This window comes from Mobula hypostoma, chromosome 5 (assembly GCF_963921235.1).
Source record: "Mobula hypostoma chromosome 5, sMobHyp1.1, whole genome shotgun sequence".
Taxonomy (NCBI): domain Eukaryota; kingdom Metazoa; phylum Chordata; class Chondrichthyes; order Myliobatiformes; family Myliobatidae; genus Mobula; species Mobula hypostoma.
In genome coordinates this window covers 123,293,591-123,310,094 of record NC_086101.1, presented here as the reverse complement: position 1 = coordinate 123,310,094, position 16,504 = coordinate 123,293,591, and the positions used below count along the sequence as shown (strand labels likewise).

The window sequence follows — 16,504 nt, the reverse complement described above, 5'->3', positions numbered from 1 at the left end:
CAAGTTTGGGAAATCAAGAACCAGAGGACATAGGTTTAAAGTGAGAAGGGAATTTAAGGAGCATTTTTTTTTTAACATAAAGGGTGATATTGATGTGGAATCAGCTGACAGAGGAAACAGCTGAGACAGATACACTCTTTTGAAAGGCAGTTGGACAGGTGTATAGGTTGGAATATTTTGTAAGGTTATAGGCCAAAACACCGACAAACGGGACTAACTAAGTTGGGGCATTTTAGTTGGCATAGACCAGTGGGGCTGACGAGCCTATTTCCATGCTGTACAACTCTATGGGATCCCACCAAAAAAACTGTTGCATCACCTTACATACAATCTGTTGATTTCCAGAAATGCTGCACAAATTCTATTAGTGAGGAGAAAAATGGGAGATAATTTTTCAGCTTGATGACCTGAAAAAATAGGCTTAATTTAATTTGCAACAGGCTCAAGATTGCACAAAGTGTTATTTGTGATGAATGACCAAGAAATTTGAAAATCGAACGGGGCCTGTTGGGACTTTTCAGATGGTTTGAGATCATCAGGCAGTTAGGCACTTGATAAGGTCTAATTTAAAAAAGTCAGTCTTAGGAGGAGCAGCCATTGTTGGAGTGTACAGGATTAGAGTTGGGAGTTTGAGGCTTTGGCTCGAGAGGCTTCAGCAGGAAGAGACAGAGGCTAAGGTAAATTTCCAGTAAATTTCTTCCTTTTCTTCTTCAGTTAGAGCAGTGGAAGTGCCAGTCAGGTCAGTGGAATGTTCCTCTTGCAGAATGAGGGAATACAGGGAGCTCTCCAGTGTCCATAATGACTACATTCATAAGAAGTGCATTCAACTGCAGGTTTTTAAGCGACTTCATTAGAGAACTGGAGCTAGATGAACTCTGGATCATTCAGGAGGCTGAGGGGTTGATGGACATGAAATCCAGGAAGTAGATACACCTAAGGTGCAGAACAAAGATAAACAGGTGACCATCATGAGCGGGTAAGGGGATAACTAAGCTAAGTTTGAGGAAAGCCACAGCAGCCAGGCCTCTGACACAGACTGTTTCTCTGTAGCTCAGAAGGGAAGCGGGGGGGGGGGTGGGGGGGGGAATGGAGAACAGTAGAGTATTAGTGTGAGGTGATTCAGTAGTGGGGGGACAGAAGATTGTGTGGATGTGACAGAAACTCCCAGATGGTAAGTTGCCTCCCAGGTGTCAGGGTCAGGAATGTTCCAGGTCAGATCCACTTCACTCTTAGGGGAGAGAGACCTTAACAAAGGTGAAGTCAGCATAAAACAGGCTGATATGCTGGAAAATGTTGACGTTAAGCAGGATGTGCTGGAACTTCTGAAAAACATAAGAATGGAAAAGACGTCGGGGCCAAACAAGATATAGCTGGGTTACTACAGGAAGCCAGGGAAGAGATTTGTGTCTTTGGCATCCTCACTGGCCATAGGAGTATTGCTCGAGGATTGGATGCTAGAGCGGATTTCTTTTGGGCAGATGATTTGTTTACACTTAAATGACTTTGGCCACCAGACTTCTATTTTAACTGTTTGACAAAGGACTGTGGATTGAGTCCACCACAATGGGCTTCCTAAAAGGTGTGAATACCAGATACTTCTGGTAGCTTGACCTGATGCTGTAGTTTCGAAGGCAGTATCACCTATACATTATAAATATTAATTCTCTTCTATGTTAGCACGGGAAATGCCAAATAAATGTATCGTAGACTTAACTTACATTCCTAAAGACCGTGGATACCAACCCAGACATGTTGGCGTCGGAAGGAAAGGATGGTGCGAGATTTTGTATGTAGCTTCAATAGGAAGCATTGTCTATGCATTGTCTATAACTTTTAAGTAGCGATTGCCTTTGTGTTTAGCATATAAATATCGAGCCCACATTCAGCTAACAGACCTTTCTGCGGAAAGCGTCTCGGTACGTAGATACCTGCTGTACCTTGTTGTGTCAAATAAAGAAGCTGCTTTCTACGTACCCTACCACCCCTAGAGTTCAGGGATGGTGGAAAGGATGAACCAAACAATCAAGAATGCATTAGCCAGAGCTATAGCTGAGACAGGAAAGACATGGGTGGCTGTATTACCAGGAATCTTGATGAGATTGCACGCAACCCCGAACCGCACTTTGGGTCTCAGCCCATACGAATTATTGATGGAGCGAGCAATGCGACTGCCTTATGGGGTAATTACGGGTTGTGGGGAGCCTGGGGCTTACAGGGATCAAATGACCCAATATGTGAAAGACCTTGGTAACCATCTTAAGGTATTAAAGGATCAAGCGAAACAACAGCAGCGAATCGCTGATCAGAAAGAGCCAAAGGGAAAGGGGATAGTTCTCCCACAGCCTGGCGACCAAGTTATGGTGAGGGTGCTGCCAGAAAGGCCAGGGTTTGCCCCCAGGTGGATAGGACCACAGATGGTACTCTTAACGAATGATACGTGTGTCTGTGTACAGACTCGGTGCGGCAGTCAGCGGAAACACTGGACTCAGGTTAAAGCATACAACTCACCCTCTCGTTGTTCCCACAGACGGAGTGGGGAACCAAGTGTACCCAGTAACCATGTAATTACAGAGAACCTAAGAGAGAAACACAAGCCAGCCATGGCAGACCTGACCACAGCTGATGAAAACATACCCAGAGAAAACGCAAATGCAGAAAACGCTGAGAGCGTGGCAGAAGACACTGAGAACGTGTTGGAAAACCATGACTAGCCTGCTAAAGTGTGGTGATGATGGTACTCTGTAAAGAAGGCTGGTTGCTGAAGGGAGATAATTAATTTTATAGCATAGTATGGGAAAATATTTGGGAAATAGATGGGGAGGGATTTTTGAGTTAAAGCAGAGTGGCAAGTTCCACCACTTCGATGGCATTTCAGACTGCACACGGCATCTGAAAACAGTCACCCTGAGTCTGAGGAGCTGGGCCCTTTTCAGCAGTTGAGCCAGTGATCAACAGAACAGTTCGGAAGGGGGCGCGACTGGAGAGAGGTCCTTGCAGACGTTTACGTAGAGGGCACCCCAACCCCTTCCTGTACATCGATGAGAGAGCCGTGGGTGCTCCTGGAAGGAGAGTTTCAGCGACCAGAGGATAAAGGGCTGAAGACAAAGGAATGTGATTAAGATGCAGTCAGCCTGCAGGCACATGAAAGGAGCTGCATTCCTAAAGACTTGGAACAGCCTCTCTGCTTAACATTTGGTAGGTAATGCTAGGATAGATATCGTGGTACATAAAATTGGGGGGGGGGACTTCAAGACAGGGCATTTTTGCTGCCCTATTGGAGTACTGTGTCCAGTTCTGGTCACCTCACTATAGGAAGAATGTGGAAGCATTGGAAAGGGTACAGAGCACATTTACCAGGATGCTGCCTAGTTTAGAAAGTATGCATTATGCTCAGAGATTAAGGGAGCTAGGGCTTTACTCTTTGGAGAGAAGGAGGATGAGAGGAGACATGATAGAGGTATACAAGATAATAAGAGGAATAGATAGAGTGGATAGCCAGCGCCTCTTCACCAGGGCACCACTGCTCAATACAAGAGGACATGGCTTTAAGGTAAGGGGTGGGAAGTTCAAGGGGGATATTAGAGGAAGGTTTTTTACTCAGAGAGTGTTTGGGGCGTGGAATGCACTGCCTGAGTCAGTGGTGGAGGCAGATACACTCGTGAAGTTTAAGAGACTACTGGACAGGTATATCGAGGAATTTAAGGTGGGGGCTTATATGGGAGGCAGGGTTTGAGGGTCGGCACAACATTGTGGGCCAAAGGGCCTGTACTGTGCTGTACTATTCTATGTTCTATGTAGGTCCTCCTAGGCTGGCCTTTCCTGATACAAATTTAATTTGTCCAGGAGGGCCAAGAGGAGGGACTATTGGAGTGGATTTCCTTGGGTAGATGATTTGCTTACACTTAAATGACTTTGGCCACCAGACTTCTATTTTAACTGTTTGACAAAGGACTGTGGATTGAGTCCACCACAATGGGCTTCCTAAAAGGTGTGAATACCAGATACTTCTGGTAGTTTGACCTGATGCTGTAGTTTCGAAGGCAGTATCACCTATACATTATAAATATTAATTCTCTTCTATGTTAGCATGGGAAATGCCAAATAAATGTATCGTAGACTTAACTTACATTCCTAAAGACCGTGGATACCAACCCAGACACGTTGGCGTCGGGAGGAAAGGATGGTGTGAGATTTTGTATGTAGCTTCAATAGGAAGCATTGTCTATGCATTGTCTATAACTTTTAAGTAGCGATTGCCTTTGTGTTTAGCATATAAATATCCAGCCCACATTGAACTAATGGTCTTTTCTGCGGAAAGCGTCTCCGTCCGTTAAGATGCCTGCTGTACCTTGTTGTGTCCAATAAAGAAGCTGCTTTGTATCTACTAGTGACTCTGTCTCTCCGGTAGTTTCATCCATGCTACAACATTGGACAATAGCAAATATTTCTCCTTTATTCAGGAAATAGGGATAACCCTGAGAATCATAGACCAGTGAGTTTTACATCAGTGGTGGATAAACTACTGGGGAGGATTCTTAGAGATAGGATCTACGATTATTTGGGGAAGCATGGTGTGATTAGGAGTTGTCAACAGGGCTTTGTGAAGAGTAGGTTATGCCTCACGAGCCAGGCTGGTTTCTTTGAGGAAGTGACAAAACAAGTTGATGAAGACAGAGCAGTGGATGTGACGCACATGGATTTTAGCAAGGCACTTGACAAAGTTCTCCAAGGTAGACTTATTCAAAAAGCCAGATGGCATTAAATCCAGCAAAAATTTGGCTGTATGAATTCAGAATTGGTTTGTCCAAAAAAATAAGAGGGAGACTGTAGATGGAACATATTTTGCCTGAAGGTTTACAACCAGTGGTGCTCAACAGAGATCTGCTCTGGGATTCTGGATCTCTGGGACTCTTTGCAATATTTATAAATGACTTGGAAGAGAAAGTTGGAGGTTGGGTTAGTAAGTTTGCAGATGACACGTTTGTGGAATTGTGAATAGTATAGAAGACTGCCATAAGTTATAGTGAATATGATGGAGAGAGAAGCAGAGATGTTGCAAATGGAGTTGAATCTGGAAAAGTGTGAAGTGATTCACTTTGGCAGGTCGAAGTTTAAGACAGAATACAGGGCTAATGGCAGGATTTTTAACAGTGCTGAGGAACAAAGCTCCCTTGGGGCTCATGTCCAGTTCAGTTCTGGTCACCTGATTATAGGAAGGATATAGAAGCTTTAAAGAGGACACAGTGGTATAGGCAGATACATCGGTGATATTTTAAAAAAACTAGAATGACATATGGATGGAAGAAAAATGGAGGGCTACCTGGGAGGAAAGGATTAGATTGATCTTGGAGTAGCTTAAAGGGCTGGTACACCATCATGGGCTAAAGAGCTTGTATTTTGCTGTACTGTTCTCTGTTCTATATTCAGATAAGGGTGAGGATTGGGAGAACAAAGGCAGTGCCTGTGATAGGATAAAGATTAAGAAAGTATGGATTGCATGGATTGGTGTTAACTGAGATAAATGATAGGTGACAGTTAATCTGTCTTGAAGAGTTGTAAACATAAGAAGAGAGCAAGACCAAGAAACAACCATAAACAACCATGATATATGGAACACCAATTTACACCGAAAATCTGAAACTAAGGAGAATGCTGGACAAAGCTGCAGGTTAGCAACATCTGTGTAAAGGGAAAAAAATATACTGTGCATCAGCATTGGCAAGAAATAACGAAGTGAAAAGAACACCTATAGATACTGTAAATCTGAGACAAGAACAGAAAATGTTGAAAACAGTTAATTGACCAGGCAGTATTTGTGAAGAGAGAAAGAGAACCGACATGTCAGGTTAACAATTGCAACCCCGCACCAAACTTCCCAAGTACTTACTCCAAAACTGACCAGTCCTGAAAGAAACATTGAATACTGAAGTATGCCTAGATTGATGATGATTTGCTGGTTTTCATGTCTGTACTGGTTTCATTACACCAATGTTAGAAGCCAAAGATAAAGATGGAAACTTTTCAAGTAATGTTAGAGAAGTTATTTTATAAATTTCACACCCATTAGACACTTTTATACATGTTTTCCACTGTTCGGTTATAACCTTCTTCTGTCGTAACTAATTTTCAATTTAATTACATCTACACTTTTGGAAAGTGCTCAGATCTTCCATCCATACTGTTAAGGTAGATACTAAATAATGACGGACTTATCACAGATCAACACCTGTCTTTTGCCAATCTGAATTAACTGTCCCCATCCCTACTGCTTTCAAAATTGTAGCAACGTTGTTTTCCATTCTGTTCATTCCCTCCTGACCCCTATACTCTAATCATGTCCAACATGCAGTTCCAATATTTAGTACCTTACCAAAGGCCATCAGAGATCCAAATATGTTACATATACTCTGTTACGTAGTGACAGAAATTTTCAGTTGTTCAGATATGATCCTCTCCTGTGACACGTGGTAAGTGTTCCTCATTAAGTACATTTTTACATTTTTTTTTATGTTAGACAGTATACTTAAGTAAAGATTCCTTTCTCTTTCCTATCGACGTCATTAAGCTGATTGCCCTCAATTCACTGGAACTATTCTTTTGCCCTTCCCAACGTAGTAAAAATCATTGACCGTCCAGTGGTCCTTTGGCTTTTTCATTAACATTAATGAATATTAATGTGTCCGTTTCATAGCCTCCACTATCTCTCGCGTTTATTTTAAAATATGTATCACTGTAATCCATGTTGACCACACTTCTTACCCTCTATAGGTCTGATTAATTTTTCAATGACCTCCTTCTTTTCCATCTGAAATGCCTTTACGTCTTTTTGTTTTCTCAAACTAACATCCCACCCACCATTCTTCTCCTCAAAGCAAAATAATAATTGAAATACTTTTTCCTTTGTCATGTTTTTTTATATATAGGTCTCTCAGTGGTCATCACTATATCATTTTTTTGTTGTTTGTGATTTAAGAATTCCTTATTATTTCTATTAATATTGTTCAAAGATATTTGTTTGTCTTACTAAGGTGTCTGAATATACCTATTACTCGATTAATACATTAGGAAACAAAATATTTGAGATCCAAATTCCAAAACAGTACCATCAATTAAAAAATATAAAAAGAATAGTTATCTAATCAAGTGGAAGATATGGAGACCGATCTCCCATTTTTCAACCAATGTATACAGTACATATAAAAACAAATATTTTGATAAAGGTTACATACTCCAAGTTACAGGAATGTAAGAATTTTGAAAGCAGCAAATAATATTTAATGGTAAGATTTAGAATGTTTAATACCTACTATAGCCTTTGTTGAACCTGCAAGGTACATAAATCTGACTTGTATTCTGGCTTGAAAATATGCCTACATAAAACATGTTAATCTTCCATACTGCTTAATCATTTTAGACAAATATATGCAAAGGAAAAGCAAAATTTTTTTATCTTCACTTGGAATGGTCCGTTACAAAACCAATCTTGACTTATTTTTAAAGTCAATACAATTGCAGATGGTAGAAATCTGAAATGTAAACAGAAAACTCTGGAAATACTTAGCATGACAGACAGCACTTTTTCTTTCTCCATCAGCCCAGCCTTGCATTCTGGCCACATCCCACAGCCCTACACTTTACATTTTCCTGTGCTTTTATACTGTATTATCTTACTCGAATTCTCCCTATATTAACCTATTGACTGAAGTGCTTCTACAAAATATCCCCACAGTGACCCTAGCCTCACCCTGTCACAGATGTTCCTATTGTCCATTCCATCTTTATCCACCCTACCCTCTTCAAAACTTATGACTTATTTTTCTTTACTCTCCAGTTCTGATAAAAGGTCCTTGATCTGAAAATTAACTGTTTCTCTTTCCACAGATACAATCTGACTTATTGAGTTCTTCCAATATTTTCTGTTCTTATTACATAACTAATTCTACTCAGTAAATCTATACTAGTTTAAGAGTATGACCCTTCGGGGCTTGTGTTAAATTTTGAAAATCACTGTGAAGTCAGCTCTTAGTTTTCACTGCAAGATTTCTCCCTTACCATATTTTGTGTTGGTGTTGGAGTCACTTGCTGAGCAGTCTTCACTATCATTTCTCCCAAACTCTCAGCAGCAGTCTCTTCAGAGTCACTAGCAAATAAATATAGTAGGAAAATATATTTTTATTGTACAACAGTTAGGAGTTTCAATCTTATTGCAGAAAAATTCAACTGTAAATACCCCCTGAATGAAAATTAATAACAGAACACCTCATTTTCAACCATCATTCAATTAACATTAGTTCAATGACGGCGTATAAAACATACATGAAATAATTAGTGTGGATAGTTCTTAATTTAAAGGATGTTAAACAGCTTGTAAGCATCTGGTAGCAAGCTAAAGTAGGTCATTCAAAATTTATCTATCTAAATTAAGAGGAAAAAAATTGGTTTCTCCTCCTGGATCGACATGTCACAAGATACTAAACTGACTTAACAGGGTTGCCTGGGAATCCTTAGCTGTCAATGGTGAATATGCAAAGGGCCAGCAAATTAAATCAACCTGCCAAACTGTCAATTTCAAGTCTCATGACTGCATGAAAATGGCATCATGGAAAGAAATCATGCATTGCCTTAGTCTGGATTTCCTGGCATTAATTCAAAAATTCATGCAGTTGGAGCTAATTTCACATGCAAATTTCAGTCAATGAGCTTGAAGCAAGACATCCCATGACTATTCAAAAATCTGACAGGATTTTTTTCACCCCTAAATATGAAATTGACTGTATATGAAATCCAATCTCCATTTGCTTACAGTTTGCATATCTACACTGACCCATCTGCAGGGCCAAGTTAATGAGAACAGTACCTGGCTCCAGATGCATCCTCCCACCCATCTTTACTGAAGTGCTCGAAGACATTGCTCATTTTCTTGATGGATCGGTTGAGAAGTCTCTGGTACCGTTTCATGGAATAATTTTTCTTTTTTTTTGCTCTTGGATTGTAGGTTACTGTTTTACATGCACAACTTCCAGTGGTGTCTCCCTCTTTTGATCCAGTATTCATGGTGGCAGACTTAGATGCAAAAGCATCCTGCATCTCCTGTATTTTCTGCAGCAACAACTCATTCTCTTTCCTCAAAAGTACCGTTTCTGCAATTTGCCTTTTTAAGTAGGAAACTTCTGTTTTAAATTCATCCATCATTGCATCAAGTTCATTTTTTTCTTCCTTAATTTGTTGATTTCCCTTCATTAGTTCTCCTATTTCAATAGCTTGATTGTCTGATTCACTTTGAAGCTTGTTGTAGGCAGTTTTCAAAGAAGCTTTGGCCTGTATCAACTCCTCATTTGTTTCTCTCAAATCTTTGGCTTCTTTCTGAATACTTTTAAGTTTCCTTTCCAAATGGCTAATCTGAAATGGGAAATCAATTACTTTAAGATTTGCTTTGAGAGGATGCCCAACATTGACCAGAAATGTAGTGTCCATTGATTTAGTCCTGATTGGTTCAGGTTATAACAACTACCTAATCCAGATGGGCAGAGCAGATTGGGAGATAACACCTGTGGCAATTTAGGTACAGCCTGAAGCAAAATAAAACTCAGAACAGTGGTGTTATATGCAGCGATGCAATTTTAACTCCTCCCTCTCATAAGTGTCCGACATTTGCTCCATAGTAGTGGAAAATAGTTAACACCAAAAGGGAAGAACACATTTAAGAAAGGATTTGAGGAAGCAGCACTGCATCAACGCTGCAGTAACACTGCAGTAAACGACTAATCCCATTCCATTGTTGCCCTGCAAACAGCAAATAGCACGATGGGGCAAGAGTCAAAGCTGTGGTGCAAAAAACACACTGTTATAAGAACAACATCTTCAATTAATCATCAGCCGGACAATCTGGTTTTGTGGAAGTTTATTTGACTACATAATTAATATAAACAGATTTTTATCTGTGATGAAAGTCAAAAAAATAAAAATTCAGAGTTTATCCATTCAATAAACAACATAAGATAGATTGGAACAGTTAGTTTGATGTTAAACAAATTTGAGCTTTTACTATTCTTGAAAGAAAATAATATTTTAAAATATGGATCCTATAATGTTTTTAACAGTTAATCTGTAGTAATCTCATTTTCAAAGAGTGTTTTAAAGGACAATTCAGTAACATTTTGCAGGCATATGTGTTCACTCTTTTCTGCAAGTTCCATATAGAATTAAATATACACACTTTAAAGATGAAGAATATATTCTGACTGATCCCTCATCTTAAATGACTTGTACAAAAAGGGCTATAGCCTGTAATACTACTCACAGCTGCTGTCAACTTTTAACAGCCTATTACACTAAAGAATACAAAGGAAAAGGTGCTCATACATTTCAAGCCCAAGTCTATTAGACATTTTTATGCCACACAAAACCTCAGCACTATAATGCATCCAATATTAATATCTGGACGCACAATTCAGTGCTGTCAGATTTGGACAACTATACATTTTATCATATTATTGTCTCTTTTTAAGACAAGTTAAAAATACATTAAAAATGCCTACAGGGTTCTTACCCGAGGCAATTGTCCTTGTCTTTTTCAGTTTAACCTGCCTCCTGAAAGCAAAACATGCAACCCTTCTGAAAATTACAGTTATTTTCTCACACTGGAGATGATGAAATGAAATAATTCCTCTGACATCCCTGGACTATAGTACACAAATTATTTCAATTACTTGTTTCTGTTGAAGTCAAATGAATCTGAGCATTTCCTGTGCTGTACATTATTATATTTAACTTGATGTTTGTCATTCTGTAATAATGCGATGACAGCTTTCATTACCTGACCATATGGCACTTGTTACAACACACAACAGCATCATCTCCTCTAAATTATTCCCTACAAGTTAATACACAATTTACAAACCAACAACAACAGCCCTCAGCTTCCCTTTACAGATATCACTGGTACCTTTAGGATACATTTGGAATTCATAATAAATGCTGGAAGAAGTGTGCAAAATCAAATATATTTTCTGCAAACAAAAGATCTTTGGATTACCCTTAGCACTCATGAAGCTTGTCATGAGGAATTTTATAACTACTTTGTCACAGTGGCAGAAAGCCACAGTTTTAAAATTAAATAGTTTGCAGATTAAAATATATAATTTATAATTGGATTTTGCTTGTATACTTCAAGACATATATCATCATTGTTATCAAAAGGGAAATGTCAAGAAGCTTGCAACATAGAAGTTGATACAGAATGAAAGATATTATCACAAATGTATGGTGTCAGGATTAGGTAAGGCCCAAAACAGTTTTAAAATAATAACTATGTTAACATAGAGTATACTACAGACTCTTACTGAGTACAAATCTTATAAACACCATCAGTTACCCAGTTCTAGAAGTAGCCTGTTTTCATTCCCTTTGATCCAATGCTCATTAGATAAGATGCATTAAAAGCATCTTTAACAAAGTAAAATGGTCCCAAAAACTGAACAGAGTGAGACATAGGCCACAAAGGAGATCTTACTGGAGGAAGTTGGGTCAAAGATGTACCATTTAAGGAGTATCTTTAAGGAGGGATATGAGGTAGAGAGCCAGTGTTAAGTAAGTGTTTTGCAGAGCTTAAGGGACCAGGTAGCTAAAGGCACAGCCATTAAATTCAAGGAAGCTCAAGGGCTGAAATGGAAGAGACAAATCTCAGTAGTCTGTACTCTGGAGGTTATGACATTCACAAATGCAAGGCCTGTTATCATATTTGAAAATAAGGATGAGTATTTTAAAACTGAAGCACTGCTTAACTGTAAGTCATTGCCAGTGAATGAGTATAGGAAAGAAAAATGAACTTGACCTAGTGTAATGTTAGGACAAAAGCAGAAGAGTTTTGGATGTTCTCAAGCTTATGAAGGAAAAACAAGAGAGTTCGCAAACAATGTGATGAAACAACTGCCTTAAGGTAACAAAGACACGGATAAGTAACTTGGTAGCAGCTAAATTGACATGGATGGAGTTGAGTGACAGATTAAAAGTGGAAGCCTGCAACACATGGAACACAGGTAACAAATAAGACAGGTGGCCACATTTGTGACTCAATATTTAGTGTGCGCAAATTCCTCACTAGTCCAATACCACCTTTGATTGCAAAGAAGATCCCTAGCTTTTTCCATCTACTCCCGATAGTCTTTCTGAAACTAAACTCTATTCCCTTCAGTCTAAGTAGTAGTATAATGAAAAGTTCAAAGTAGTTATTAAAGTGTATATATATGTCACCATATACAATCCTGAGATTTATTTCTTGAAGGCAATTATAAGGAGCGCAATAGAATCAATGAAAGGCTGCAACCAACAGGACAGAGAACAACCAATGTGCAAAACAAAAACAACAAACTGTGCAAATACACAAAGAAAGAGGAGGGAAAAGAAAGAAAATTGATAATAATAATGATAAATAAATAAGCAATAAACTCAGGAACATGAGATGAAGAGTCCTTGAAAGTGAGTCCATAAATTGCGAGAACAATTCAGTGATGGAACGAGTGACATTATTCCCACTAGTTCAAGAACCTGATGGTTCGAGGGTAATATCTGCTCCTGAACCTGGTGGTGCGAGTCCTGAGGTTCTTGTACCTTGTTCCTGATGGCAGCAGCAAGAAGAGAGGTGGTGGGGATTCCCGAGGATGGATGCTACTTTCCTGTGACAACTCTCTGTACAGATATGCTCAATGGTGGAGAGGGCAGGAATGGAGTCTCTGATGTGTCATTTCCAGCCGTTCAATTGATAGATTTGAAGCATGTGGGAACAGCAAGCTGGATTCTCTGCAGAGTCGTTCTCACGTCTTCGGCTGTTACAAAATGTCTGCTCACCTGGAATGAGGTAGCTTTTCTGGCTAGTGTTATGTTGTTTGCCTTGAACTGTGAATAAAAGTTGTTCAGAGCATTGTCCCTTCCCTTTACATTTGATCTTCCAAACAGCAACATCTCACATTTACCCAGAATAAATTCTATTTGTCATTTCTCCACATATATCCGCAGTGGATCTATATTCTGATATATCCTTTGGCAATCTTCCTTACTATTGCCACACCACCAATCCTTGCTTATCTGCAAAGTGACCAATCCACTGAATCATGGACCTCCAACCAGAATAAGAACCCATCAACCTCTATGCTACTATGCTCTGCTTTCAATGGCAAGCCAATTCTGAATCCAAACAGCCAATTCACTGTACATCCCATGCACTTTAGTCTTCTAGATAAGCCTACCATGAGGGATTTTGTTGAATGCTTCTTTTTAAATCCGTATCTACTACTCTATCATTGTTCACCTCTTAAAAAACTCACTCAAATTAGTAAGACACAGTCATGCTGTCCTGAAAGTGACCTATACCTATGAATCCCACCCACCCCAATAGCCTCGCTAATTTCTTTCTTAAATAATTCAATGCCAGTCCTCCAGGACCTCGCCTGTGGCTATGTTTCAATTGGTTTTGAATTGCTTTGCCTCATAGTTCCTAGTATAAATGGCCAATCCTCAATAAACTGCTTCAGCTCCTATACACTCAGCTAAAAAAGTATGCTCTTTATATTCTAAAATTAATTCTCTTTAAACTTGTGCTGGTTTCCAGTGTAACAGCATCCTGAATTAAAGCTTGTATCCTTTTCAATTTTTTTCCCACGAGCTCACTCCTATCTCCATATTCTCTTCCAGCCCAACAAACTCCAGGATCTCTGTGCTCCTCTGATTCTGACTTCTTGTCACTTCCAAATATCAGCCACTATCACCAGCAGCTATGCTTCCAGCTACTTAGATTGTGAAGTATGGCATTAACTCTGTAAACCTCTCTATTACGCTCTTTCTTTAAAACATTCTTAAACACCAACACTCTCGCCAAGCTTTTACACAGCTGCCCCAGTATCTTATTGTGTGCTTCAGTGTCAAACACCATTTGGTAAAATTTCTTTAAAGTTTTGGGATACTTAGATTGGTAATAGAAATGCATTTTGTAATTATAAATTGATCTAACTTTATTTTGTTTGCTCTATAATTTCTACCTACACACTAACACTGGGGCAACAGAGGGATTTTGTTCAAAATTAACTTGCATGATTGGTGCATGAGGCACATGGCTGGCAATATCCCCACCAGGATTCTGCTATGGAAAACAATAATGTACATTGGCATTCATAAATCAAATATTCAAGACTCCAATCTCTAAAGGGGATGGTAACCCCGATCTATGAAATCTATCCTTCTGTGTTTCTAGTACACTCAGTGGCCACTTAATTAGGTACCTCCTGTAACCAAGAAAGTGGCCAATAAGGATATGTTTCTGGCCTTCTGCTGCTGTAGTCCATCCACTTCAAGGTTTGACGTGTTGTGCACTTAGAGATTCTTTTCTGCACACCACTGATGCAACACATGGTTATTTGGGCTACTGTCACCTTCCTGTCAGCTTAAATCAGTCCACCTATTCTCCTCTGACCTCTCACTAACAGGGCGGTTTCACCCACAAAACTGTCACTCATGAGATGCTTTTGGTTTATTGCACTATTCTCTGTAAATTCTAAAAACTGCTTTGCTTGAAAATCCCAGAAGATCAGTAACATGAGCCCTGTGAGCCTTTAAGGTTTGCTATAGAGCATTGGGCTTCTAGGTTTCTTGAGCACCTGTATTTACTAGCTGTTATCTTAACAAAAAGTCATTAAGCCCTTGTGCTTTGCCTAATATTGTCAAGTTAATTGCGATTGGGACAGGTTTTCGGCATTCTATGATTATTAGAGCAGATTCTCATTGAGTGTTGGAATCCTTCTGTTGAGAATGAATTGTCTCAGGGTGTTGCTTGGTTGTGCTACCTATACTCTGTTGGTATTCCGATGTATAATCTCTCGTTTCCTTCTCTACATAGGAGTCTGCTATTCCTCCACACCTGGGTTCAGATATTGCCACCACACACCATGACAATCAGCAGCTTCTGAGATACTCAAACCACCTCGCCTGGCACCAACAATCATTCCACAGTCAAAGTCACTTAGATCACATTTCTACCCATTCTGATGTTTGGTCTGAGCAACAACTGAACCGTTAGACCATTTTGTACATTGAGTTGCTAACACATGACTGACTAATTAGATATCTGCATCATAATTAATAAGCAGGTGTACACGTGCACCTCATAAAGTGGCTACTGAGTCTAATTCACATCCAGTCATGAATGGTGGTGGACAATTAAACAACTCACTGGCGGAGGCAGCTCCACAAATATCCCCATCCTGAATGATAGAGGAGCCCAGCACACCTGTGCAATAGATAAGGCTGAAGTATTTGCAGCGATCTTCAGCCAGAAGTGCCCAGTAGGTGATCCAGCTCAGTCTCCTCCAAAAATCCCCAGCATCCCAGATGGCAGTATGCAGCCAATCCGATTCACTCCAAATGATATCAAGAAACGGCTGAAAGCACTGGATACTGTGAAGGGTATGGCCCCAGGCAAAATCTTGGCAATAGTCCTGAAGACTTGTGCTCCAGAATTTGCCACACCATGAGCCAAGCTGTTCCAGTACAGCTACAAAACTGGCATCTACCCGACGATGTGGAAAATTGCCCAGGTATGTCCTGTACACAAGAAACAGGACAAGTCCAACCCAGCTAAGTATTGCCCTATCAGCCGACTCTCAATCATCAGCAAAGCAATGGAAGGGGTTATCAAAAGTGCTATAATGCAGCACCTACTCCGCAATAACCTGCTTACAGATGCCCAGTTTGGGTCCCGTCAAGGCCACTCAGCTCCTGACCTCATCACCTCCTTGGTCCAAACATGGACCAAAGAGCTAAGTACAAGAGATGAGATGAGAGCGATAGACCTCGACATCAAGACAGCATTTGACCCAGTTTGGCATCAAGGTGACCTAGCTAAAATGGAGTCAATGGGAATTAGGGAGGAAATCCTCCACTGGTTAGAATCATACCTGACACAAAGGAAGATGGTTGTGGTGGTTGGAGGTCAATCATCTCATCCTCAGGATATCACTGCAGGAGTTCCTGCAGTGTCCTAGGACCAACCATCTTGATCTACTTCAACAATGACCTTCCTTCCATCATAAGGTCAAAAGTGGGGATTTTCGCAGACTACTGCACAATGTTCTGCACCATTCATGACTCCTCAAGATAGTGAAGCAGTTCATACCCAAATACAGCAAAACCTGGACAATCTACAGGCTTGCGCTGACGAGCGGCAAGTAACATTTGAGCTACACAAGTGCCAGGTAATGATCATCTCAAACAAGAGAGGCTCTAACCATCATCAGTAGCATCACCATCACTGAATCCCCTATTATCAACATCTTAGGCGTTACTATTGACAGGAAACGGAAATGGTCTAGCCAGATAAACACTGTGGCTACCAGAGCAAGTCAAGGCTCGGAATCCTGCGGCATGTAACTCAACTCCCAATTCCACAAAATCTGTCCACCATCTACAAGGCTCAGATCAGGAGTGTAAAGGAATATTCGCCACTCGCCTGGATGAG

At 40.1% G+C, this 16,504-nt stretch overlaps 1 protein-coding gene across 4 annotated transcripts in view; it reads right to left on the bottom strand.

Moving 5' to 3' along the window:
* Positions 1-16,504, bottom strand: part of cntln (centlein, centrosomal protein) — a 538,558-nt gene that overhangs the window by 255,686 nt on the left and 266,368 nt on the right. For all 4 annotated transcript variants that reach the window (XM_063048921.1, XM_063048919.1, XM_063048920.1 and 1 more), the window contains 2 exons: positions 8,858-9,399; positions 8,053-8,140 (listed from right to left, as the gene is read on the bottom strand). In XM_063048921.1, the coding sequence (XP_062904991.1) occupies positions 8,053-8,140; positions 8,858-9,399 (630 nt within the window). The remainder of the gene's footprint in view (positions 1-8,052; positions 8,141-8,857; positions 9,400-16,504) is intronic.